A 27,328-nucleotide genomic window follows, 5' to 3' on the forward strand; every position below is an offset into this window, starting at 1 on the left:
CTGATTTGATATTAGGAAAAAAAATTATTCTGAAGGGAGTTAAACAGTGGAACAGATTGCATGGAGAGACTGTGGAATCTCCATCCTTGAAGGCATTCAAGAGTTGACTGGACACAGTGCTCAATAACCTCATATAATTAGTCCTGTTCTGAGCCAGTGTCTGGACTAGATTATATGATTCTATAACTATATAGCAATTAACTGGATTTTATAAATTTCTTCCCACTCTTGGTATGCAGTTACAAAGGGACAAATTGTGAAACGCTTACAAAGAATAAGATCTCACTCCATACACAAAATTTTGCTAATGCTAATGGAGATAAATTGAATAATGCAAGAACTTGTTCCTAAAATTAACAAAATGTGGTGTCTATAACTCTACTGAAAAGAACCAGTTGCTGCTTCAGATCAGGCTGCAACAAGTTTTCCAAAGCATCAATAACAGTTAGCTACACTCACTGTACTAAAAACCAACACATTCACTTTGTGAAAAGTGCTTAAAAAGTTTTACTAAAACACTAAAAATAGTGATGAAAAGTCATGCTTCTAATGTTATAGCATCTACTCCCTACAAGCCAACAGAAGGAAAACTACACTTTTATCTTATTATTCTTTAGAAGTAAAAAGACATCAGGAGTGGCTGTGGAGGTCCTCATCTTCCCTGTCCTCTGGTTGGTAGTGAACATCAGTGGAAATAACCAGATGACCCTGAGGAAAGAAAAACACGTAAAATTACTTTAAATTTCAGACATATATTCAGGGACACTACTCTGGGATTAGATCCCGTGGTAAGCCCCTCAGCAGGGCAGGAGACAAGAGTGGCTTTGTGCCTCCCGAACTTTAGTTAACTTTAGGGTAGGAATGGGCTTTGATGTAGGTTAACACTCCAGAAGGCTGAGTAACACTTACCAGAGACACTCAGGTTGCCTATGAGCCTTCCTAGAGAAAGGTCAGAGGAGCAAGGACTCACACACTCAATGCTCCTAAGGGGATAGCAGCACTGTCCTTGTCATGTCCCCATGCTGGCACACCCCAAAGGGCTAGTGGACCCTTTGCAATCTATAACTGCGGGGGTGGGGGCTCATTTTGGATCCAGAGTTTGTGTGTTATATCTAATGCATAGTGAAAGCTTTACTAATACAACATTTAGATTTACCAAACACAGGAAAACACACAAATATGCAGGCCTGAAACAGAAGCAATATTCTATAAAAGAAATTTGGCTTCTCACCTGATTCATTTTTATTGCAGGTCCAGTCAGGCTAGTGTGGGCCAAGTTAAGAAGAGGAAATCCTTTTTCTAGTTTATCTTTGGAAAGGACAAATATAAATACATTTGAATGTAATAATAAAATGCACTTCAGAAGCATCTTTCTCAAGGAACTCAATGTGTTTGCAATTTCCCTTCAATTAGCCATCCTTGAGCCTCTCAAGGGAGCAAAAAACCCTGTGAAAAAGTTGCATCTAAACCTCTTACAATCTCTTATCTCTCTGACACTGCCTTTGTTTGTCTCCAGTTATCTGCCCCTCAAGATCTGGTTTCTGCTGTTTCCAACTCTGCCTTACTCTCCATCTTCCTTTCAATTTCTTCTCTACTCGATCCTCTCATCCTTTTGGCTCCTCTTATTCTCATCTATCCCTACTTTTCTGGGTCAAGCCTCAGGTCTATTCCTATTTGGTTTTCCAAACATCTAACATGCATCCTGCCCTTTCATTCTCTTTTCTTTCTCCTCATTGGTAGCTCACTTTTTTTGACAGCAGTCTCCTCACCTCTGTTCATGTGAGAGGCACCTTCTGTACTCTTCCACCTGCTTCTTTCCACCATCATCCCTTTCTTCATCATCCCTCATTACCTGTATCCTACTGAACTGATTTCTATTCTGTCTGGCCTGTGGCAGCAGGTGAAGCACAAAGACAGAGAGGTGATAAAGTAAGAGATGTTAACCCAAGGCCCAAAGGTGCAAATGTGCTTCTGCACTTCCTCAGTTTGGGCCATTCTCCGCTCATAGCTTGACTCTTTGTCAGGATGAGACTCAAACATGTCTCAGCTCTGCTGCCACACTGCATGCAGTGAAAATGAAACCCAAGCCCAGTGTTTGAAAGGGAGCCAAGACTTGCTCTGTCCCAGCCCCTGATCTACATAGCTGAATGACCAGGATCAAAGTCCAGCACAGAGTAAACCTGTCCTGGTGTCACCAAATGAACAGAAAACCTCACACAACAGAGTCTTTAAGGATGGGCACTCCCTTTTATGGTTTCAGTCTTTCTTTCCCCCCAGCTGTGCTCAGAACTGGCCACAATCCTTACCATTGATTACTGGGATTACTACTCTCCGTAAAGCATACGACAGAAAATTCTCCACCACTGACTTCTGCTGTATGGGGAAAAGCACATTTGGTGATTATTGCCTGATGCCTGTGGGTTTGGAGCTTCACAAGGAATATGAGTGTTAGAACTGAAGTGACACGCAAAAAGATCAGAACAGAGCTTGGCAGAGAAAATCTCAGGCAAAAAAAAAGATATATTTTAAGTTGCAAAGAGGTGTCCATTTTCTCACAATGAATTAAATTGAAGGTGTGGGGGTTTTTCTGTATGTTAAATACCTGGATTGAACCTTAACTTTAGGAATTAAATATGTTCAACCTCATTTCAGCTGGCAGACTCAGTTGTCATATGTGAACTGTTCTCTGGGTGGCAAGAACTGCCCTGTCCTGAAGCTCTGTCTTACACCACTGTGATTAGTCTCTTCCTCCCTTCACTTAAAGGTATTGGTTGGGCTGAGCTGCTGCAGAGTCTCTCTGATAATTTCTCAGTCTACAGTGAAGGATCCAAGTAGTGGCATCCTGTTTCTTTTATTCCCTTTTTTTTTTTAATCCTGTTTTTATGTTATTTGGTTGAAGTAATTTAAGATAATTTACAATATGGAGCTTAAGCCTGACTTTGTATTCACTTCAACTGCTACACATACTCAGTCCAGCTGTGACTTGTGCCTGAACCCAGGCAGACTCCATAACAATTTGAGCCTCTGATGAAAAAAACAAAACAACACAACACTCTAAGAGGTACTTCCTCTTACTAGAAAGAAAAAGAAAAGCATAGCATATACTACTTCAAAGTAGAAAGAGTAGTGACAGATGATGTCCCCAAGACAGACCAATAATTGTTCAGCAGCAAGTTCAGAACTATTTCTTTTATCTCTGAAGGGGTCAGCTACTTATTCCAGGCACTGAAACCATCAGCTTACCTCAGGGAAGCCAAGATTGGAGTGCAGGAGGGAGAACTGGAACCTGAAGAGAAGTAGTAAAAGAATTCACTATAAAAGATGAAGGTACAACTTATGCACACTGCTTGAAGATTCTTTTGTGGAAATTCATACTGAATTCATGCTGATTCACACATTTAACTTTGCCAAAGACTCTTTAATTCCCAACAGCTTTTAACTAAAACTGGCACAACTACAAATGAGTTATAGAATCACTGGGAACTTTCTGGTACTAATCTCCTCCTACAGTCACGTTTAGTTCTGGGCTGTAAGACTTGGGAAATCAATTTTTCCTGGAATTGCTATTTCTCCAATGGCTGAACTACACATTCCTCAAATATGCATTGTGATTTGAATTAACTCATATCCTTTCCTAACTTTTTCCACTGATGCCTGTAATGCATCCTCAGATCATTGTAAACATAATCCCAGAGAAAAAACAAAATTTTGAAGAACAGAAGAACACATTCTCGTGTCAAAAGCTCTAAGTGAGTGGCACCATTACTTCTTAAACTTGCACTGACAGGCTCTGATCATTTTAAATCCTCTTTTCCCATTAAAAAGGTCCAGTGACAAAAAACTAAGAAAAGGCTGCTTATATTTTTCTTTAATAAAATTGTAATAGATTAAAAAATATCATATATTCTGGAATTCTAGCCCAACTTGGAGTACAGAGCTAACAAGAAGAAGCACTGATGTGGGCTACCTGCCTGAAAGTCTGCACTTCTATCTACCTGGTGCATTTATGGAGAAAGGAGCTGTAAACCCAGCCCAGCTCAAAGTGCTAATAAAATTTTTCTAAGACAACTGAGAATAACCATAAAGTAAACACAAAACTAGCAAGATCTAAGAAAAATCTAAAAAGCTTTGAGCTTTGATTCGAACTACAGACACCTTTCCAGTCTCATTTGTTTGATGGTCTGCTGCTGGAGTGTGTGCTGTGCAGTCTGACTTTTTTCTTCCCCTCATGTGAAGGCATACAGAGAGCTAGTGACAGTGGTCCTGTGCAGGGTTTGCACTCCAGCAGTTCTGTTTATGATGCTCAGACTTGGCATGGCAGCAACATTTAGCGGGTTTTAAATAAACTACTCCAACACCAGCACAGACTGAAACAGATGCCTTTAAGATAATAAATTGAATGTTGTCATCTGGAAAGGTATTTAACCTACAGAAAGGGGAAGTATCACAGGAGACATGGTTGTTCCACAGTATTGTTATATTTCATCTGAAAGATTTAAACCAACCAGTTGAAAGTATCTTAAGAGTTCCTGTGAGAAAGAAGATAACTAATTTTCTTTTTGCCATGGTGAAACAACCACTGTCAGGCTGACACAATAAGTTCTGTTGTGTCCTAATGTTGGGATCATTGATGTTGCTTTCTGAATTTTTCTTGGTTACCTCTTCAGAAGTAATGAGATAATCAACTTCTGTTTGGTTATTGTCAAATTGGCTGTGGTACTGGCTGTCTGCAGGGAAAAAAACAAAACAGTCTTGTGTGACTGTATACACAAATAGATACTGTCTTAGATACAGGCACAAATGTAATTACTTTTTTGATTGGAAACACAATGTCTAAACTTTTTATGCGGTCAATACATATAGATAGTGAAAGCATTTGTGAATTTGCCGATTTCTGCCAGCAACTGAGATTGTGTGAGCAAAATGACAACACTGCTCTGATTGCCTCCTTATCATTAGGATCATTTAAGTCCTTGCATGGCTGACCTAATGGTTCACTTGCAACCTCATGAAAAGATGTCTGAAATGACTTTATAACAAAGATGTTAGGAAGACTGGGCATCAGACAATAACATTTTTATATATTACAATTTACTCTTGAATAATCACTCAACCTCCCATATGGAAAAAAGGGTTTTCCTAAGTAGCTCTCTGCACCTGCCTATTAAATCCATTAAATTCTACAGTATGTGGTGCATGTTTGCTCCCTCTGAAATGCAACAGAACAGTATGCATATTTGTGGCAGACCAGTATATGCTATTTTATGCTGATCTCTATGATTTTCAAAGGACCTCGAAGATTACTGTGTGATTTGTTCAGCCCCAGCACCGAATATTATCTTCTAGCTCATTTTACTTACCAGATTCCCTGTAAAGATGTACTGGGTGGTTGAATTTGGCAGAGCAGCAAACACTTCTACAGAACCAGTGATCTGTAGGACACATCTGTCTGCATTTAAACTGACTGCAGGAGGCAAAGTGGCCATCAGATTCAGCAGCACTGGGCACGCTGATGCCTGACTCAGAGACGTCTGTGCAGGTTCAAGGAGGAAAAAAACTTAGAGTGCAGAGTTAAGCTTTTCTTAAGCTACAGTTTCTGTAGCTGCATCATAATCAGGTGTTGTATACCAATTCTCTTGTAATTAATCAATATTAAATATACTTCATTTTAATTACACCAACTGAAATGACAAATTTTGCATTGCATACACTTTGAGTTTCAGAAATGATAAAACGAATGGTGAAGTTTTAAACCCACTGATATTAAACATCTATAATGAAGCAATTTAGAGGTTGTTCCTGAAAAATGTATTTCAAGAGGAGGAGATTAGCATGTTAAAGAAATGAGGGAAATGAGTAATTCCAGGAAAAAAAAAAAAATCACTTTATAAAGTATTTGGAAAAGTGACAGCCTGCAAAAGAGCCAATCTTTCGAAAAGTAGAGAAACTCCTAATGGACAAAACTTCAGTTTGCAATTCCACAAATTCTGAATTTCATCATCTTATAGTAAGTGTTGCCCTATTTTTACAGCAACTCACAGTATCTTAATTTCTTGCATCACATGTATAGACTCATGACTATTATTTCCCACTGTATATAAACTCCAGTAGTCAAAAATCAGGAATCTTTGCAAAGAGAAGTCAGGCTACCAATAGCAGAGATACCATTACCTTGAATAGGAATAAAAGGAGACTGATTTCACAGATGGCTACCACTTGTTCTTTATAACTATTTCAAAGACTGAGAGCAAATCCAGAACTTAGAGGGGTAGAGAGTAACTAAAGTGTAGTATGATATAGTTAGGAAGAATTATCATGGGGTAGATGTGTATGTTCGAATTTTGCACTAATCATAAACCAGTTTCCTTGTCTCCTCCAAACTTTTTCAAATGAGAACACACAGATAATATCCATAAAGAGCATTAGATACTGATTTTTCTTAAAAGATCTGTACAAGTAACAGTACTCACCTCAGAGACAAAATATTTGAGTAGGGAGGTATTTAAGCTAAAAGTAGTAGCAAGCTGTAAACAAATAAAATAAATTAGATCATCATTATACCAGCCTGAAAATTACGTTTTCTTTGGAAAAAAAATCCCCAACAATAGATCCTGTTTATTTTAGTTTTAGATAATCCATGTTCTGATTTAGTATTTCCTTGCCCGAGAGTGATTCCTAAGAAACCCTCGGTGCTCTGCGGGACAAAAGAGAGATAGATTTCTCATGGACTTGATTCAGAAGCACGTACCAGTGAATGAACAAACCAGTGAACAAGCATTATTCTTTGAAAGAACAGACATGACATCCTGCCTTTGAAACTTTCTCAGATGAAATATACTGAGTATGTCAGAGGCAAGGACTCAAAAATCTCATCTGCTCTTTTGCTGCCAGCCACTGTGATGATGTTTGTTAGTGCCATTCATGTCACCAGCATCCATAAAGACCCTCTTAGCATTGTTTCAGTTAGCAAAACTTATTGGAAACTCTGAGTACAAATGCCAGTGTGGAAACTAGCATTTCTGAGAGGTCTTGTATATTCTTCAACCACAGCTGAAAGCTTAGTTTCCTTGTATGTTCTTGCCTCATCCTGCTGCTCCATTAAGTCTAAGGATTTATTCTAGCTCTCAACATAGCCAATATATCTGTTGTGGGCCTCTGTGCAGCAGACTGTGGCTTCAGTACACTTTTTCTTGTCTCATCCTTTCCTATGTGCAGTCCATGCAGAGAAAAGCTTTTTTTTTGGTTCTTTCTGCCACTCCTGGCACACCAACTCTGTGATGTTCATATCTGTCATTCCTTCCCTAGAGCTGACAAGAAGTTCAGACTTAGGTCTGAGGGGGCTTGAACTATTTTAAATTATGACATACAGAATGATTGTCATGAATCCTTCCTACAAGTGGTAGAAGTGTGACCTGAATCTGTGTGAAATGGCAAAGATAATGTGTTAGTCTCCTTTGCTGACCTGACTATCCATACTGCTGATATTTGTGATTCCATTACATGCAAGTTATACTCACTTCTTTGGAGATGGTGATGTTAAAGGCCCCTGCTCTGTAGTAAGCCAGTGAAGCAGACTTTAGAAAATAATTGGAGACTCCCAGGTATATCATGGAATCACCCTGGTTTGGGAGAGCAAATGGAGCTGGCATAAAGGGAGGGTCTGTGTGATTACCTACTGGATAGACTGTGCCCTGCAAAAAAATCATTATCAAATATTTTTAGTTGAAACATTTGTATCTGTGAGAATGCGTTAGCAGTGGTTGAACAGGAAGAATTCTTCCTAATCTGAAGAAAAGCTGGACATTAAAGAAACCATGAAATAAGCAAATAAGTTTGTGTTATGCCCTGAAAATAAGCAAATTCAGGCTCTTCTAAACAATTGCAGGAATCAAAGAAAATCTGGGTGCTGTACTTTCAAAGTTTGAATTTGAGCATTCAAGTGAGTATTCTGAACAGCAGTTACAAGACACACATGCAAAAAATAATTCTCTAGACCACAGTTTTCTTTCTCTTGTAGCAAAGACATATTTGTGAATTTAATCTTAAGGGTGACATTTCAAGAAAATCTTCAGGCACACCCAAAAAGCACTGGAAGTTGCTTAGGACAGGGACACACAAAGGAGCCTTTTATATCACCTAAGTCTTAGCCCTGGCCCAGCTGCTAGTCTTCTAAGACCTAATTTTGGTGCTGCACAGGTAGGGGACCTTGATTCAGGTATGCTAAGAAAATAACTATTAAAATTGAGAGGTAGGTGAGTTCAGGCCATGTAAGGAAAGTAGTACAGATAGCAAGTCATGTAATTACTGAAACTGTGAATGTTAGTAGCTGGAAGATTCAACAGGAAAAACACTGACAAGGGAAGGTATAAAACCCTAAGAAAAAAAAGCTGAAAGTTAGAAGACGACAATCAGCCTGTTCCAAGGAGCACCAAGACCAATAACTTCCTTGGCTGACAAAATGAGTCATCAGGTGTCCCAGTGGGATGTCCACATGTTAAAGCTTAGCCTGTAAATTCTAGATAGCTACAGGAGCTGATAACTAATTGCTTAGTTCTTTTAAGCTATGTATATCCTGCTTGCAAAGAGTTTTTTGTGGGTGGTGAAAGTTGCTTGAACAAAATAACCAAGAGGGAGTTTCAACCACAGCTCTGGCAAATCTTTCTTAACTGAAGTCAGTTCTGAGAGTGATTGGGATGACAAGGGCTGTTGAAACTTCTGGAAAAGCTGGGTGTTGCTGAGATATCTCTTGCCAACAAAGGTGAAAACTAGATAAGACAGGAACTGCTATGTACTGCTCAAGGACTGTCTGTGAGGAGTCTTCTTTTTGGGTGTGACCTGTACTTATATAAGATGCTGAGTCATCTCAAAACAAATGCTTTGGACTGCAATCACACTGGTAGCCATCACAGATCATGTATCACTGCTAACAGGCGGAAGACCAAGCCGCAGTGCAAGAGCTGTATATCTAAAGAACACTTTTATGCTGTTTGTAAAGCCCCTCTGAAGGGTTTCAACTCTGAATTAATTTAATTCTAAATAATAGCTTTGGTTAATTACACAAATGAATTTAATTTATTAAATAAACAATTGCATTCGGTTTCCAAAATAACTCTTGACCAAAATTCCCAAATGTCTTATTGCTTTTCTAAGTAAACACTGGAGAGATTCAGTAAGACTGGAGTGAAATAAAATGAATCAACTCAAAAGAGAATCAGAAAAGTGTTAGAAAGCACACTGATATTAAAGACAAATTACCTTCAAATCCAAGTTAATGTGTGATTTGAAGACTGCTGGAGAACTAAGTAGGGAATAGTCTACTTGTGCAAAGGTGTCAATCTGGCTTAAGACTAGAAGAATGATGGACAAAACCAAAACAGACATTATTACAAAAACACATCACAAACAGTTATTGCTTAGTTAAAGACAAAGACATTATAGAAATGATGAATCTGAAGAAGAATAATGGGAGAAGGAAGAAGACAATTAAAAAAGAAATTGTTATTTGGGAATTAGTAAGACTATTCCCTTTGGAAAAGTCACTGATATCTCCTGATTTAGGCCTGTTCCCCTGCTGTTCACAACTAAATACACTTTGCAGAAGTCTCTCCTGTGCAGTGAAAAATCTAGGGCAGAGTCTCCTTTTTTGTTACGTATTTGCACAAGAGAACTAAACTCTCCTTTATGATAAGTGAAGTACTGGGAAATACTACTAAATACTTTGGAAGATGACATTAGCACATTTTTCTGCCAATCAGAGTTGAAGAAACTGGATTTTTTTCACAGCAATAGAGGGCACTTTATTGTCAATATGATTGAAGAATTTTTCTGAAAGGCGCTCAGATGCAGCTTCAGTCTAATTGTTATTTTTGATCGGACTGTAAGGTCTGTTCATACTGCATAAAAATGAGATGGGTTTAAAGAATGGTGAATTCACACTGAGATTATGAACTCCTCAATATGACAGCACAGCTTGGAGTGCCCTTGAACCTGAAGTATTTAATTATGTGCTGCATAAGAAAATGTTCTTGATGACTATGATTTTCAGTAATACTTGGCACTGCTTGGCACATGGCAGTTATAGGTCATTTTAGGAAAAATAAACGTCTACTTACTCTGCTTCTGAATAGCAGAGCAGATAATAGAAATATCCACAATGAAAAGTAAAGAGTGTTTGTTTGGGAACAAACTCTATAACCTGAATTATATTAGTTACAGGAATCAAATTAATTTGAATTGAGAAAAACAACAAATATTCTTAATCTTAGGGTAAAAAAACTAACAGCAACAACAAAAGAAAACCTGTGGCATTGATTATAGTAGTGAAAATCTTATATTTATATGCTTTTTGAACACAGATTGTATTCATGTCTCTGCAAGAGTGACACAGGAATTGTTACTGATGGGAAAAGAAACATGCTCAGTGTGACAGTGTCTTCCTACAGCATCTCGTTACCTCACTGAATACGAGTCTTTTGTTCACAGTACCAAGAGCACAAAGGATCAACATGAAAATGCTCATTTTGGAAATCTAAGGAAATAACACAGGTCAGCTACAACAGATTGAAAGATTACAGGTGACTTGCTATGGGCACAGAAGAAATCTGAATATTTTATATAAAGTGCATGCAAGAGATTTCTAGGATGGAACATGGAATAGGTTAAGGTACAGAAAAATGGCTGTATTTTTCTTCCTTCACTTTTTTTGGTACCACGAACACAGAAATAGTTTGGATTCTAATAAAAAAGGATACAATTTGAGCACTATGAAAATTACTTAACAAAAAGCTGTTATCAGCAACTCACCCTTATGCTTTCTAAGCTGTGCATCCATCATTTGGATTTTGTATTTGATATTTAGGCATAGCTATAGGAAGAGAGAGACAAGTCAGTAATGTTAGGCGGCGTGTGTTTTAACTCCTCCCTTCACTATCTGAAGCCATCTTTGCAAACTTACATTTTTATCCAATTTGGTGTGAATGGGCTTCTCAAGATAACCAGACAGAAAGCTGTAGATCCAGCTGGAGGAAAGGAAATGAACACAGTGGCTTTTTTACCATGGGTTGAAAACTTTCAAAAAATGAAATCTGGCAGACGGGGACATCAATGTCATTTATATTAACAAGAAGCAATTACAGCAATATGGCAGACTGAAAAGTTGACTCTGTTTACTAATTTGAGTCTCAGACAAATGTTAGGTGGTCTCAGTCTCAGAAGAGCTATATAGAAGCCAATCTGCATAGCTGTGGATGTTCATGTTAACGTGTTGATAAATGATGCTCAATTAGCCACATTTTGTCTATGAGTAAGAAAAAAAATTCTAGAAAATCAAAATAAGAACTATAAGCATTGTTTCATAGTCTCTTTTGAAAGCTTTATTCTCAAATTGTAGGTCAGTTTGTCAAAAGGTCTACATCACTTTTACATCTACGAACCACCATTTGCAATCTTGTACTCTTTAATATGGTCAAATGTCAATGCTTTCATATGCAGTATGTCCAGTCGGCTCAATTGCTGGCACATGCAGAAAGAAATGTAGATTAACCACACTTCACACACTCAGCAGAAGAGTCTGTTTTGGAAAACAGAACATTAAAAATCCACTTTCAGAGCCTTCAATAGTTAATCACATTTTGTAACTGGATCCCTAGAAATCAAAATTTGAAAAGTGTCCCTTATGCTACAAACCCTGCCACTTCCCAAAGGGTAATTAGAAAAATTGTTGTACGTACCTAGATCTTCCACTTAACTTGACTTTTACACTGCCAATGCTCAGCTGGCAATTGTGTAGCAACGTGGACAAGTGGCCTGTGCTATCCCGTGACACATTGAAGATAATGGAAATAAACAGTCCTGAGATGGACACAGTAATTTCTCCTTTGCCTTTGCTGCTTGGACAAAAAAAGTCAAACTCAGTCAATAAAACATCTGCTGTAAGGAAACAATTTAAGAAACTGCCTGTAAATCAAGTTTGAAAGGACTTCTTGCTTCTATTATCTAGAATGAAGAATGGGCTTTCTAGGGATTAAAGTAGATTAGGGACATGCCTGGTATTCAAAAACAGATTATATGTATGTGTTTCCAGGACATGAATTTTCCAGTGTTGTTCAGGATTTGACAAGTTTACAAAAATGTCACAATTTCACAGCAGCACAAGACATTCCAGTCCTTCATGATAGATTACCCTAGAGGTCTCTGGGACTGCAACAGCAGAAGCCAGTTAGCTAATAAATATATAACCCAAGTGTTATCAACTTTGTAATTGTTCCACTTTCCTCTTTCCTGTTTCAGTAACTCTTTTAAATGTATACATTTTTTTTGTTCTGCCCCAAACCCATTCATTCTCCTTTCTGTAAAAATCCCTACTAAGACCCCCAACAAAAATATCTTTATACCTAAATTCCAAAAAATTTAGGTATTCTAAATTAGGCTTCTGGTTAGGAGTTGTAGAAGCTGAAGACCAGCCAAGCAGGATTAAAAGCTGAATGAATGTTAAACAGCCTTATAAAAACCTCATTTACTGTAACAGAACTGACACTAAACACATCACTTTTAACTCTTTCATCTTGATTACTTGAGTTTTCTTTTCCCAGGCATTAATTTCTACAGTGATGGCACCATACTACAGAGAAAGAGCCGTGTCCAATATGAAGCTCAAACCATGAATCTCTCCTCCTTCCTCTTAATTTTTTTAGTCAAAGCAAAATATCTCTGGAAAAAGCTGTAATCCCAAAAGATAAATTTTTACCCTAACCATAGACTGCCCCGACCCAAACTAATGTCTCGTATTGCCAGTCACAAAGTTCATCCTACCACCATTACCATTTTAAACCTCCTGTTTCAGTTCATATATGTTCATTAAGTGGCTATGTAGAGGAAGCACCACTCTTCAGATCCTCATTTTCCAGTCCCTAACCAAGCTACCATCCCAGAAGCCATTAGGAAAAACATTTTCCCAAGGAGAGTTGTGAGTACTGGGACAAGTTACTTGGAAAGATTGTTGCATCATCATCCTTGGCTAAAAAACATCACTAGTGAGCTGATCTGATCTAGTCTGGTGACTCCTGTTTTGAGCAGGAGGCTGGGCAAAACTACTTCCAGAGATCCTTCCAACCTAGATATACTCATCCTTCAGTGACAGGGACCATTGGAAAAGGATCTCAGCCGTCCTCCCCTTTTGGGCTACATGGGAGGTAGGGAGCAACCCAGCTACTTAGGTCTTTTGTTCCTGCATCCTTATATGTACTCTTCTTCAGAAGAAATCCTGATTTCCTGAGGCAGGGTCACAGCTCTAGGCCTTCAGGAGCAATGGGCCTGTTAGGAGGTTTTATGACTGGCAGATTGCTCTGGGACGTAGTGGAGAGAAGGACTACAGTGAGAGCTGGAAATGCACCAGAGCTGAAATGAATAACACTATTGCAATTAAAAAGCTGTGATAAGACCCATCTTCCTGATCCTGGAAGCAGCCCAGGAATGGTGGTTTGTCAATGGTCTCACTTGGAAAGCTCATTTTCAGCTGGCCCCTCTTAATCTGCTGTTCTGAAAGCAACATGTAGGACTAGAAGATAGAGGAGATGAAGAGTAGGGCATATTCTAGATCTGTCTAAACTCACAGTCATTCACAAAACATCGCATAGGACAAAGCAGCACAGATTAGTCCTTCAAAAAGGCAGGAAAACCCCTTCGCCCCCTAAATTCCACCAAAGCCAGCTTTGACCACCTCCACCACAATCTGCTCTGCCAAAATCACGCATGACAGCTCCCTGACTCCCTTGCTGTCTGTGAAGTCTTTGGAGTTTTATATGCCTGGAGTCTCTCCAGATTATGCCCAGGTCCTTATCCTTGAGCAAGAGCGAGAGGTGACTTCAGTGTTTAGGAACAGCTGATCTGCCCTGCTGAACACAGTCTCCTTTTCCTCATAATACTCGTCTGACAGAAGAAAGAACAGAGAGGTTGGGGGCACAGTGACAGCAGTTTACAGCCACCAGTCTCACTGAGACTGAATGCAGAACTGCATGTCCACGCTCCTCTGAAATCAGGACATGCTGTGAAACTTTGCAGCCTGGTGATCCATCTTGCTGTGCTATCTGGCTCACAGTAGAGCAAAACCTACTGCTGTTACCAGTTGCTCTATTAACCTAAATTGTAGAGATTAGCACCTTGCAAACTTTCTGATATCCCAGAAGTTTTAGCCCTCCAACACCCCCAAGAAAAGTTAGACTATTGTATTAAAATTCCATGGCAAAAATGCTGAGATAAGAAAAAAGTGGAAAAAACAGTATGCAATCATGTCATTAAAAACAATCTCATACTACACAGACTTATGAAGATGTCAGTTTTCCATAGCGACCTAAATTTTGGACTTTCTGAAATTCTGAATGCTTGGCATTGTGACAGTCCTCTTCCTTTAATAGCAGCTCTTTGGAAGGCAATATACACTGTACCAGCACATGGATAATTAGCTATAGAGTCAACCTTCCAGCTAAACTGTACAAAGAAAGTAACAAATGTGGGCTATTACAAACTCTGTGGCCCTGAGTATTCATATAATATCATGTCTGGACAAACTGAGCATGCTAACAGATGTCTGACCTGATACTTTCCACAGAGACAACCTGTGGGGTTGAATAATTTAAAAAAAAGAAAAAGCATTAGTTGTCAGGGGATGTTTCCTTCTTAATAAGTTTATTCAAATAGATTGTTCTTAGACTGCTGTTAAGTGATACAGCATATCTGACCTGAAAAATAATACCCAGTATATGTCCCAGAACCACCCCCTCCCACGTGCATCTCTCTGTCCAATACTTACAGCAGCCATGCGTTCATTCTCCAGTCTGCACTGATTGTAGCAGAAGCCCGTGCCACTGACAGACAAATGCCAGTGCCAGGAATAAAAGAAGCAGAAGTTTCTGGGAAATCTACAGCATTAATTCTAAGCCTACAGAATACAGAAAGGGGGATTATTAGAGTGCATGCCAAAAGAGTAAGAAGGACTCCTGATCACTGAAAACCCTTCTGCCATAAAAGGCAAAGTCTATGCTTCAGTAAAAGAATTTCTCAGAAATGACTGACCCTTGTATTTTTAGGAAAGAAAGACATTACACCTCACCTCACAGCATCCTTGGAAAAAGAATCGTTGATATCAGGCATGCTGTTGTGGTTTTTTTGGTTGGTTTTTTTTTTTTTTTTTTTTTTTGTTTTGTTTTTGTTTTTGTTTTGTTTTGTTTTTTTTTTCCCCCCAGAAAACCTTGCCTCAGGAAAAAAAACCTCCTTAAAGTAAAATCTCCTTGCTGGGGAAAAAATAAATCTATGTTTAATCCCAGATGCCACATCTATAAGTAAATCCAGGTTGTCTGAATGCTGCATTTGCTGAAGAGCATCAAAGTTTTTGTTTTCACATTCTGCTTCCTTGCCTAAGCAAAGGGCTCTGGAGAGCATTCATTTTTCTAAACAAAATCTTACTTGAATATTTCCCTTCCAAAACAAATGTTTCTGATAATCAAGGATATTGTCTTTCAAATGGGTGTGTTGAATTGAGTTGAACATTGTAAAGATATCAGCTGCAATCTTATCATGTAGTATACATTCCTCATTGTTTCTTGATATCTGGCAGAGATCTCCGAAACAATTGTCTTTAATCTGCTTTCCCTGGGGCAGCAGGCACCAACTATCCTTAGTTAAAATGACCATAGTTTTCCAATAACATCTTGAGCAGTAACTCTGCCTTTAGTTGTCTTGTTTGCAGTGAGCTAAAATCAGATTATCCACTGGGATGGTGGCCAATTTCAAGAACTATGGTTGGGGGAATGAACTGAGGTTTTGAAGATCATACAATAATTTAGGTTGGAATGGGACCTCAGGAGATTTTTCTGGTTCAACCTCCTACTCAAAGCTGGAAGAACTCAGGGCTCTGGCCCACCTGAGTCTTGAACAAGTCCAAGGATCCAGATTCCCCAGCCTTTTCAGCCCTTGTTCTGGTGCTCTAGCAATTTTCCTAGCTTCTCTACTTTTCTTGATGTAGCATGTCTTTTTGCCCATCACCTTTTCACTTTGTGCCCCTGGGAGAATCTGGCTCCATATTCTCTATAATCAACACCCAGCAGACAGTGGAAGACATGCAGTAAGACACATGCACCTCCACCCCCACAGTCTCTTCTTCTCCAGCCTTTCTGAACGCCACTCTCTCAGCTGTACAGGGATTAAGGCACAAGGACAGCATAGCAAAAATGGTATAACAATTGCCAGAAAGCAGGATGTTAGGAAAGGGATGCAGGCCCTATCCAGCAGAAAGTACATGAAGTCTCTCAGAGTGGTATTTCTCCCTCTGGGTAACCTGCAAAGAAGTAAAATGCTACTGAGCAGCATATTGGAAGGTGGGATTGAAGACTGTAGAAAAACCTGGTTTCATACTAGTCTCCATATTTGGAGAACTTGTAGGAAACTCTATAAAACTGTGTCTCTACTGGTTGCTCCTGGTACAAAGATTTTCCTTTGCAGTTAGTAGGTGTCGAGCACTATCCAGTCAAAATGGTGATTTACCATTGTAAATTCATCCAAAAAGATTCAGCAGAAGTCATCTTCCTGCCACATCAGCCCACATACACCACCCCCTGCATATATCTTATCCCTTTGCTGGCTTTTTCTCATCAAACACAAACAAATTATTTTCACCGCTACAAGTCCTTTATAATAGCAGAGTGTTAAAAACACCAATTCTGCTCTCCTTCCCACCTATTTCCCCTGCTGTATCACAACCATGCTTACACCTGTCTTGCCCCAAACTCTGATACAAATCAACTGAAAAAAACCAGCCAGGGTTCTCCTTTGGGAGCTTTATAAAGCTCATCTCTGAGTGTAGTAGAACAAGTACTTTTAAAACAAGTCAGTGTTTGGGCAGTGGAAGCAGAGTTAGATAAACCATTAAAATTTTATGCTGAACAAAACAGTGGCTACATAATTATTACTATGTGGTAACAATAAGCTGCTTGATCCTAAAACTTTGACATTTATTTCCTTTACTTACCTAGAAATTACATAGTTGACCTTAACAACTGACAAACTCTCCTGCCCGCTCCAGCTTGGGAAGGTCTCTTTCAATACTGCTTGCTTCACGAGCTCCATCCCAATCCTCCTGCCTACAAGGGGACATAGGAAAGCACGTGCCTTGCAGATTGGATTCTGGCACCCAAAGGTCCATATATACTGCCAAATAATTTAATCATCACTTTTAACACAGTTCTTGAAACACTTTGCTTCTATGATCCTTACCTAGATCTCCTTCCAACTACGTATATACGCATTTATAACTTCTCTTAGCCTCACATACAAACCATTTAACCCAAGATCAAAAATATCTGTTAGGATCATCTTGTCCCTGAGTTGTATTTCATCTTCTAGAACTCCTGTCAGATTTCTGAAACTGTTATACTTCCTTCACTCACAATGTGGATAGCTTGGAAAATTCTTGGTCATCACCTTTACCTCAGATTGTCTCATACCTGTTGGATGAAAAAGCCAGTTATAAAGTAGAAAGGTGACTTCTATATGTAGTGTTTAGTTATGGAAAAAGTGTGATATATGCATCTGAAGTGCTGGTATGTCAAATGCAGAACTATCTGGATTGTTGCTTGTGTACAGGAAGTTGTTTGAGGTTGAAAGACAATCCTTTTAAATGTTTTCTTCCCATTTATTTCACAGTATATATATTTTGCCACTGCACCTTAACCATTAAAGCCTGCAACAGATCTCTGACTTATTTTCTTATCTGCTTCCCTTGCTCTAAGGCATCCATACTTTCTTGAATGTTTTGATGCTACTTGTGCAATGATAATACACACAGACCCTATTATGACCAAACAGAGCATCTTTAAATTCCAGATTCCTTGTATCTTCCTTTTTTCACTTATCTTGGATTAAGACAAAACTGAAATTTTAATACTGAATGATATCCTGCTTTCAGAGGTTTTTACCATGAATTTCTTTAGCTTTTGGCCTCACAATTGCTGACTAGAAAATATCTGGATTTTTTTCTCCACTAGGCTCTATAGTATTAAAAAATCAAGGAACTGAAATTTGTGATAACTCAACACTGGAATACCTTTTCATAAAATGCATCTGTTATGAAGGAGAAGTAAGTTATGATTCCCTGGGAATTCCTGTCTCCAAAGCAAATTATGGGCTCTCACTGAAATAACTTAAAGCTCTCTTACAACTGTCACTGAAGTCAGCCAGTGATCCCAGGTGAAATTCCTCTCAAGGTTCTTGCAGCAGGCAAGAAGCACGCAGGCAGGATCTATTGCCTTAGCCTTCAAACCTCACATGAAGGGAGAGGATGTGTCAAGCACCAAGCTCTTCAAACATGAGAAATACCTTTGGGAGGAGCTCTGCTAACGTCTGTTCTTACTACTAATGCAGGGGTGTGCCAACTTAGTCTGTTCATTCGGTGCTTGGAAGACCATGCTAATCGTCACAAAAACTGCTGGGCTCATGCTGAGAAACACCAGGTTGAATTCTCATTTCTAAAGGCATGAGAGATCCCTAGGAAGCAAGGGAGGTCAATATTGGTTTGGGTGACTGATGTTTGCCCCGCACTTTTCAACTCCTCAAAAGCCTTTAAAACAATATTCATACAATAAAATAAGTGGACCTGATCCTTGCTTTCATCTCAAAGACATGAACCCCAAGCTTCTACTTTTCATCTCACAAGTCCATTGTTTACCTGTCAGCATGTTCAGTACATAAATGACGATTAATCCTTAGCATGACCCAGCCTTTGTTGAATTTGTGCCTTGTTAACCTTTATTATTAATATTAATTCTGTAAACAATTGAAATTGTACCACGTGCCCTCCACACCCATGGAATAAGTCTTAGGTAGGAGACAGTGAAAGTTAGCATGAATAGAAAGAGAAAGGAAAATATATTGTGGAAATTGACAATATTCTGTTTAAGGGGCAGAATTATGGCAGTCACTAGATTTTTTTTGAAGAATGGCACATGCAGGTGCTATGCCATGTCAAATGGAGGAATGAGAGTAAAGGTGGCTATTTGGCTGTTCCAAGATTTTAAGCTTTTTGTCCCAATTGTGTCTTACTATCTTCAATTAAATATTGCACTTTAAGTCAGGAGTTTGACACTTTTTTAAAAAAGAAGCAATTATATGACTTTCTAATTATGGTTCTTAAAAAGTATATCAATATGAAGGATGTAGTAGAAAGATGGTTGGACTGTAGGAGAATGCAGTCACCAATAAAAGATAAATTCACACTTGGGATACACAAAAAAGAAGGAAATAAGTGAGAGAAGAGACAAAGGGTATTCCTGGTGTGAGGTGACAAAAGGAATTTACTCTACTTCAATATTTAAGGAGCTTGTTCCTTAAATAAAACTGAACCTTTATTAAGCAACTATATTCTGTACATAGAGTATTTATGATAAATTAACTTCTGGCAATGTTAGACATACCATAGTCCAGCCCCTTCTGAGTAATCCTCACTTTAAGACCAGGATTAGCTTCAAGCCGCAAGGACAGCCAACACAGCAGGACAAAATACCATGTCTTTAGCATCTTCTCACCTTTGTCACAGGGATCTGTTAACAACATTTATGATACAAACATTTTCATAAATGATGAGTACCATGAATTGCAAAAAATCTGTATCCATGACTTCCCTCAATGAAACTGGGACAAGGGTGGATAGGCAAGAGAGGTTTAGCCTATGATTTTATTGCATGAAGCAGTCAGTGTAGGAGCAAGCACATATTTCTGAGTCCTTGGATATCACTTTGGCAGGTATTAGCTATTGGCGAGACTGAATAGTTCTGCTCCACTACTCTATCCTTTCCCCACATCCATGTCTTGGCTGTTTAATGTTACCATCTGTCCTTCCTCCTGCAGAAGAACATCACACAGGAGTAGAGAAAGGTGTCGTAGCACGAGCCTGTGGCAGTGCAAAGCAAGACTGTGAGCCACTGCATGGTGAGACATAACCACACAACACAGATTCACAAAAGCTGAGACAAATTGTATCTTCCTGTGACACATTCCAGTACAAAAGTAAGACTTCTTTGTTCAAAATTCTTGCATTCATCCCGACAGCCACTGCTCAATTTCCTAGAAATAACAATACTGTTTCTCAAGACAGCTTCAAGTCTTCTCAGTGCTGCATTACAAAACTCTTTATTAGGGACCTACAGGAACTCTACTCTGGCCTTACCAGAGAGGGGAGTGACACATCCTTTTCTGGATGTGCACATCTGATTGGGATCATGGTACCTGCCTATGTACAAAACCATACTAATTCATAAGTAGCAAAAGGTCTTGATAGTTTTCCATAATCTGGCAGAACACATGTAAATGAAATTAAAACAAGAAAAAACCCTCCCCTTCACCAAAAAAACCCACACCCCACCACCCTTTGGTAGTCTTACCTCTACCTTCTTCTTCTACTTGTATCTTACTTCTTGGTGTTGTAATTAATATTATCAGGTCAGACTCTAAATGGTTGAAAATCTATGTTCTGCTCAGTAACTCATAAAAAACTGCCCTTTGGTGGTTTCTGCACTGTAAGGTTGACAAAATGTATTTTCAATATTGCCCTGATATCGGTTCTCTGAGGAATCCTTACAAAGTTATCCCAAGATACCATGCAAGAAAAAGTGTTTTCAGGGAAACAACATTCTGAATACATAATCCACACTGGGACAAATTTTGAAAATGCCCTCTTTAATTGGTCACTCCATCTCTAGTTCTTATGCCTTTTTAGTTTTGTCTATTTTAAGCAACTCAAAATAAATGCTTTAAGGTAGCAATGTAATATTATGCACAACAGCCTGCTGAAGTCACAAAACTTAAACTCTTTCCAAAAACTATCCTAGCTTTTCCTGCAAACATGCCACCTTCAATCCTGATTAATAAGGATCAATTAAAAATCAATGTGAAACCAGAAAGACAGATTTTTCTGTCATTAAAGTACATAAATATTTCCTAGATATTTATCCAGCAGGATTGCTAGAAGCATTGATGCAGATGAGGTACTCATTCCCATTGCATTTCATTCACATTGAGGAACAGAAAACAGCAATCTTGGTCACTACTGTGCTTTACACTTGTACTTTGATATGTTCTTGTTTGGATCTTAAATGGATGTTGAGTGAGAAGCTGAAAGAACAAACAATGGAACTGCCCTGGGAATAAAAGGCAGTATCATTTCATATCGCTTACTCACACCAACAAGCTTTATTTTTGCACTCCAAGGCTGATATTCTTGGCTTCATCCAAGCCCCAAGCCTCTCTCAGATGCCAGGATCGATTGTACAAGGTCAGTCAGATGACTGAGGCAGGCAGACCTGAGGAGAAGGAACTTGTCAGCTGCCTGATAGACTAAATGAGAGCTGCCAATTGTATTGCCAAGGACAATAGATGTCAGACAAATTGCCCTGATATTCATCTTCAGTAACTGAGTAGGCATAGACCAATTTCTGTATGTAAATAATTATCTTAATTCTTTTGTCTTCTCAGAGATAGTGTATTCAAGTACTTGAAGTAGAGAAAAAAGATGAAGTTCTTTGTTTCAGACTGTGTACCTCTCACCCTAACGAAGTACTCCACCTACCAGTCTGTAGATACATCTGGTTTCTCCTTTGTGAACAATCTATAAAAACTTTAAATAAGACTTGCAATAAAGATTACAGCTGAAAGTCACCTAGGAACTTAAGCAAGCTCCTGCAGTAAAAAAAAACAAAACGAAACAAAACAGAAAACCAAAACCCACACAAACAAAAAATCCCACTATAGTTGTCTTGTAGAGGTTTAATACAGCCATAAAAACACACTAGCTTAAACTGACCATCCTCTGAAATACAATAGAGTATATTTAAAAAAGAATTTTGTCCTTATCTTGCCTTGGTCCTGCACAAAACTCTCCAATATGCAGCCCACAGAAGGATTTCTTTCCCTTTGAAAAATTTAGTTACCCCAGTAGTTAACAAACCCAAGACAAACAGTTCTCAAACACAATAGCAAATATAGTGTCTACCCAACCTGAGGTCCAGAAAGAGCACTTTAGTTTCCAAAATATCTCTGCTGTTATCACAGAACTGGGACTGGATTTTTCAGTTTCTCCTTTGCTCCATTGTCTCTAGTTACTCTGCAGCATGTTCAAGAACAGGTAGGGTTTCTGCAGCTCACTTAACAATGTCAAAGCAAAAAAGACTCACTAGCCTCAAGATTTTAACCCTTCCCACACACTGATATTCCATATGGAAAATCACCTCTTGAGGGAAAAGGAATACAAAGTTAATATGGTTGATAGGAGAGACATATTGAAGGAATGCTTAAAGAAAACAGCAATTGACACAGATAGGAGTTTGCTAAATGGCATAAAAGCAGATGATCTCTCTCCACAACTACTGGAAATACCCACTGAATGAGAAAAACTCCAGTAAGTTCCTGTTCGTGGTTTCCTCCATGCAGTGTGGAAAGCAATGCTATCCACTTCACAGCTCATGAGACAGCCCATGACATAGCTCAATGAAATCTTCCAACAGAATCCACAGGAGGCAACAGCCACCCCTGCCCCCACAGGTTGTATCTGTGAGTATGTCTGGGGCACCCCCTGATTTTTCAGAGGCTTTGCAAAAGCTTTGTGTTACCACAGCTTTTCCTGAGCGTGGCTTGACTACTGATGCCCTTCATAAAGGCTTTCAAAACCTTGGAGCAGGATTGCCAGAGAACTATTAATCTGTGTCAGGCTGCAAAATAAATAGCATAGCTGCAATGCCTACACAGATTCCATTAACAATGGATAACAATGTTGGGAGGCAGTTGTCTGATGAGCTGATGGAAAAAACCATCGTCACTGTTTGGATCCATTGAGTTAATTTTGCTGACCTCTGTAACTGCCTTATCCTTGCACTTGAGCCTCCTAGGACCACAAGGTTCATTTTTACCAAAGACCATTTAGTGAAACAAAAATCAGTGTCCTTGTTCTAGCGCTGCCCTGCATGCTGCCCTCACAGCTAAGAACTGTAAGGGTGCACTTAAGCTGGTTCCCAAGAGACAGTAGAAGAGTAAGATATATTGAGACCTTGAGCAGAAATGCAGCAGGCCTTATTTGTCTGAAATCTGAATTGCCTAGATTCAGACCCGAGTCCATCATTTGCATAGTTCTGTTCTAAGCTTCCTTCTCTCCCAGTTGTTGGCTCACTCTTAGAGTCTTGTCCGACCATTCTGTTACTTTCATGGAGCTGACAGTAGCATGAGGAACTCTCTCACCCTCAGCAGCTACCACCCTGGTTTCACACAAATTGCAGTCCTGTAAGATTCCTAAAAGGTGGATGCAATAACCTCCCTAGGAAAAACCTGAGCCTCTTTTTACTACCCAGAGAAACATGATTTTCGTCTGCTAATGCAAAGATATCAAACTCTGATCTCGGAGTGCACACAACTCCCAGCAATTTAATACTCTTTAAAAATACGTAAATCCAAGAAAATGTAGTTGTAGCTAAAAAGGTTTGAAGAAATCTGGCAAACTCCAGAAAACCCACTGAAAGGTCCTTTGCTCCCTGTGATCAAGATTTTAATCAGAAACAGTGCAGTTAAGAGCTACATGAGCAAACTCCAGACACTGCTTAAGAGTCATCTGTATTCAACCAATTTGAGACAGCATAAAGCAGAGCTCCACTAAATGTATTGGCTATAAAGCATCAACACAATGGTCTTTAAAATACCTTTTAGGAGCAAAGCTGACCACTAGCAAGCTGTAAGAAGTTAGGAGGTTCTCTCCACTAGCTTTGATTTGAACCTCCTCCTCCATTGGCACACTTAAAATGCCACTTCAGACTTTCACAGATCTCCTGATGACACTCTAGCCTTCATACCCTTCTTCTCATTCCACCCTCTTTCACAGTTTTCAGTGTGACCCTTGTCATTCAAAATATGTGCATCATAAGGTTTAACATATACACACATACATATTTACTTATATGTATTATAAAATACATTCTTTGTAGTGGCAAATACATAAAGAAAAATAATGGAGAAGGTCCACTGTCTCACAGCTTTATTACCACACTCAACTTTCAGGAAGAAAAAATATTTCCATGAGGTATGTAACTGAACCAAAGAGACCTTTACTCTTTATAGTTCTCCTCTGCCACAGGACTAGGTCAACAGTACTACAGCTTTAAGTTTCAAGTTTCTCAAGAGAACCCACTAGGACTATCAGTAGGATTTTACTGCTTTGGTGGAACAGGTTCTATTGCTTGTGTTTCACACTGATCATGTGGGGAAGAAAAATCCTCAATAAAATCCTTTGAGTTGAGAAACAATATTGTCTTTAACAACCATTATAAACTACTGACAAGGAGCTTTCTTTTGTCACCATACTGTGTATTATCTTAAGGAATTACCTAAAAATAATTCACAATTTCTGATAAGAGTGAACTATACTGAAAGTCAAAATTCTTCTCTACACAACCATTTTTTCAAGGTTTTAAGCACACAGGTTTCCTGTACTGTTTTGCATGTGCCCTTCCCAGCCTGAGGTCAATGTCATATGTGGCCATTGAAAATCTTTTGTCTGCAGACTGAGACAAAATTAAAATGGTGGAGAAAAACTGTAACTCATAAAATAATAGCCCTTTCTTCTAGGATGATGTGTGAGGGAAAAAAAATAATGGTAGTGTTGAGTCATTTGAAATTTTCCAGACTTGAAAGCTGAGGAAAATGTTTTAGCCTTTCATCCTAATTGTTTCCTAGGTTTTCCTGTTTAATAGTGCTGTGTGGAAAACGTGTCTAAACCTTACATTATGGCATGACTCATAAAATTCAAAGGAAAAATTCACAGAATGGCAGTAGAAATGCTCACTTGTAACTCATGTAGCTGGTTACCTAACAGTGAGTATAGCCAGCCTCTGAGAAACAGAACCATTTTATGCCACACAATCACTTCAGCTTGTGCAAGTTACTGAAATGGTGGTTCTCCTGGCAGCACCACAACTGTAGCCAGGGACATTTCCCAAAGAAGGGAAGCCTCCTCCACCCTTTCAAAAGAGCACAGACTAAAATGCCCTGGAGCCAGTGGGATAACAGCATGTGGTTGGGACAGGGATAATTCTAAAGAATGAAACATAGCAGGACATTCATGGCCAATGGAAAATGGTTGAGGCAGCAGCATGACTCACTTTGGATTCAACCTTCTTCAGAGAGCACAAAGCAGAGTTTCTGACAGGCACAGTCCTTTCTACCCTTCTTGCCAATTCCGTTCTCATCCCCCTCTGCTCCATCAACCCGCTCTTCTGGATTTAGCCAGGATGTGACCCCATTTGATGACAACAGCCTAAGCATTCCTCCAAAAAGGGGGGTGGCAAAGGGTGCAGGTTCTCAGGAAATCACTTGTTTTAATGTTTGTCACTGAGGGCCTGATAAGTTACACTGAGCTGATTGTAACGAGCATCAGCTCTTCCATTGCTCAATGAATGGTGTTCCACCTCAGTAGATTCCTTGCCTTTCCTTTCATCACCTTTCCACTGAGGAATTTATTGACATGTTGAAAAAAGATGATGGTTGCCCTTCAGTTTGAGACGTATCTGACGGTGAACTCTAAAATGAAAATTTAGCAACCACATTTTCCTGGGTTGGATGACCATGTTCAGATGGCATAAAGGAAATTCCACATGTAGCCCAAAAGAGAATTTTTGAAGTTTCAGTGTCCTTTTTCTGACTGGCTCTCTAAGTGCTGAAAGGACACAAGTAGGGTTGTTTCTATAAGGTTAAGCAATGTGAATAAGGCCCTAATAAGCAGCTGTATTTTGTGATAGCTGTGCAAGCTAGGTCTTTGGATTTCTCTTATTATTTAAGTATTATACTTCTAGAAAGTATACCAGTTTTCCTGCACCTCACATTTCTTGTATTATTCTTTGTATGGAGAAATGTAAGTAAATTTTATCATTAGAAAAAACCCCAAGATGATCTGAGAATATGCATTTTTCTGTTACCTACCTCTGAATTCACTGCTTTTTGAATTCAGCATAATTCATTAAACAAAGTGAAAACTTAAATAAATTGTGCCTTTTACATTATTCCCCCAATCAACATTATACTTAGTAGTACTAAGTACTAGTACTACTACTAGTACTCTTAGTAGTGGAGTGTTTATTTCCAGATAAACCTGAGACTACTTTTTGTAGAGATCCAAGACGTAGGGAGGGGATTTTCTCCCATGTTTGACAGGTGACCTAGAGCCAGTAAATTTCAGTTCGTACCACTTAATACTTCCGGTGAGGTTATTTGACCAAAGGTGTTGTAACACCACTTCTGAGATGACAACTCAGTAGCCTGGTCTAGAAAAGTCAGGTTCCTTTATAAAACTAAGCAGTCTCAGGGGCAGGATCCTCCTTCAGCCCTTCCCCTTGTGCATTTCCATGAGCCTTGCCAGTGGCTTGACATGCAGCCGGCACCAGGCTTTCGCTGGCATTTTTGGCTTCAGAACAATTTAGGAAGGATATTGAGGTGCTGGAGCATGTCCAAAGAAGGGCAATGAGGTTGGTGAAAGGACTGGATGACAAGTCCGATGAGGAGCAGCTGTGGGAGCTGGGGCTGTTCAGCCTGGAGAGGAGGCTCAGGGGACACCTCATCACTCTCTACAACTGTCTGAGGGGAGGTTGTTGCCAGGTGGGGGTAGGTCTCTTCTCCCAGGCAACCAGCAGTGGGACAAGAGGGCACAGTCTTAAGCTGTGCCAGGGGAGGTTTGGGTTGGACATTAGGAAGAAGTTCTACACAGGAAAAGTGACTGGACATTGGAATGGGTTGCCCAGGGAGGTGGTGGAATCACTGTCCATGGAGGTGTCTAAGAAGAGACTGGACATGGCAGTTAGTGCCATGGTCTGGTAGACAAGGTGGTGTTCGGTCACAGGTTGGACTCAACGATCTCAGAGGATTCCAACCTAATAGATTCCGTGATTCTGTAACACCATCTGACCCAGTGTTACACTGAGGAGTAGGAGGGCAGCCAGGGCGCAGGGATCACTCCCGTCGGTGGCAGGGTAGGGGCTGAGGCGGACGGAGCAGCGCCTACAGGCACAGCCGGGGTCGCACCCGCAGCAATGGCAGCTCCGCCCACACCGCCTGAGGGGGCGCGCGCGCAGCCGAACGCCCAATCATCGATCGCGGCCGGGCGGGGCCGCCGCGCAGGTCAGAGCGCGGCACGCCGAGGCAGCGATCGGGGGCGGGGCCGGGGCCGGGCTGAGGCGGTGCCGCGACAACCAAAACAACGGCGCGGCCCGGCCCGGCCCGGCCGCCCTTGCGCCCGCGCCTTGCCGCCACCTTCCCC

General features: G+C 39.8%; 1 protein-coding gene across 2 annotated transcripts; it reads right to left on the minus strand.

Moving 5' to 3' along the window:
- Positions 1-3: 3 nt before the first annotated feature.
- On the minus strand, positions 4-27,186 carry LOC135414301 (BPI fold-containing family C protein-like). Of its 2 annotated transcripts, XM_064654919.1 has the most exons (17): positions 25,182-27,186; positions 19,461-19,586; positions 17,439-17,495; positions 17,021-17,132; positions 14,807-14,935; positions 11,730-11,885; positions 10,955-11,018; positions 10,804-10,864; positions 9,256-9,347; positions 7,518-7,691; positions 6,471-6,524; positions 5,361-5,531; positions 4,660-4,727; positions 3,244-3,286; positions 2,307-2,373; positions 1,232-1,308; positions 4-708 (listed from the first exon to the last, which is right to left on the minus strand). In XM_064654919.1, the coding sequence occupies exons 2-17, from the start codon at positions 19,561-19,563 to the stop codon at positions 631-633; spliced, it is 1,506 nt and encodes a 501-aa protein (XP_064510989.1). In that variant the 5' UTR covers positions 19,564-19,586; positions 25,182-27,186; the 3' UTR covers positions 4-630. The 2 variants fall into 2 exon arrangements, with proteins under 2 accessions (XP_064510989.1, XP_064510990.1); XM_064654920.1 differs by lacking the exon at positions 17,439-17,495.
- Between the last annotated feature and the right edge of the window lie 142 nt (positions 27,187-27,328).

This window comes from Pseudopipra pipra, chromosome 5, assembly GCF_036250125.1.
Source record: "Pseudopipra pipra isolate bDixPip1 chromosome 5, bDixPip1.hap1, whole genome shotgun sequence".
NCBI lineage: Eukaryota > Metazoa > Chordata > Aves > Passeriformes > Pipridae > Pseudopipra > Pseudopipra pipra.

Coding starts and splice junctions, on each gene's coding strand:
- LOC135414301 (XM_064654919.1), bottom strand. CDS start 19,563: ATGCTAAAGACATGGTATTTTGTCCTGCTGTGTTGGCTGTCCTTGCGG. Junction 11,019..11,729: donor AAGTTAAGTGGAAGATCTAG/GTACGTACAACA, acceptor CCTTTCCTCCAG/CTGGATCTACAGCTTTCTGT. Junction 7,692..9,255: donor ACATTAACTTGGATTTGAAG/GTAATTTGTCTT, acceptor ATTTTTTTGCAG/GGCACAGTCTATCCAGTAGG.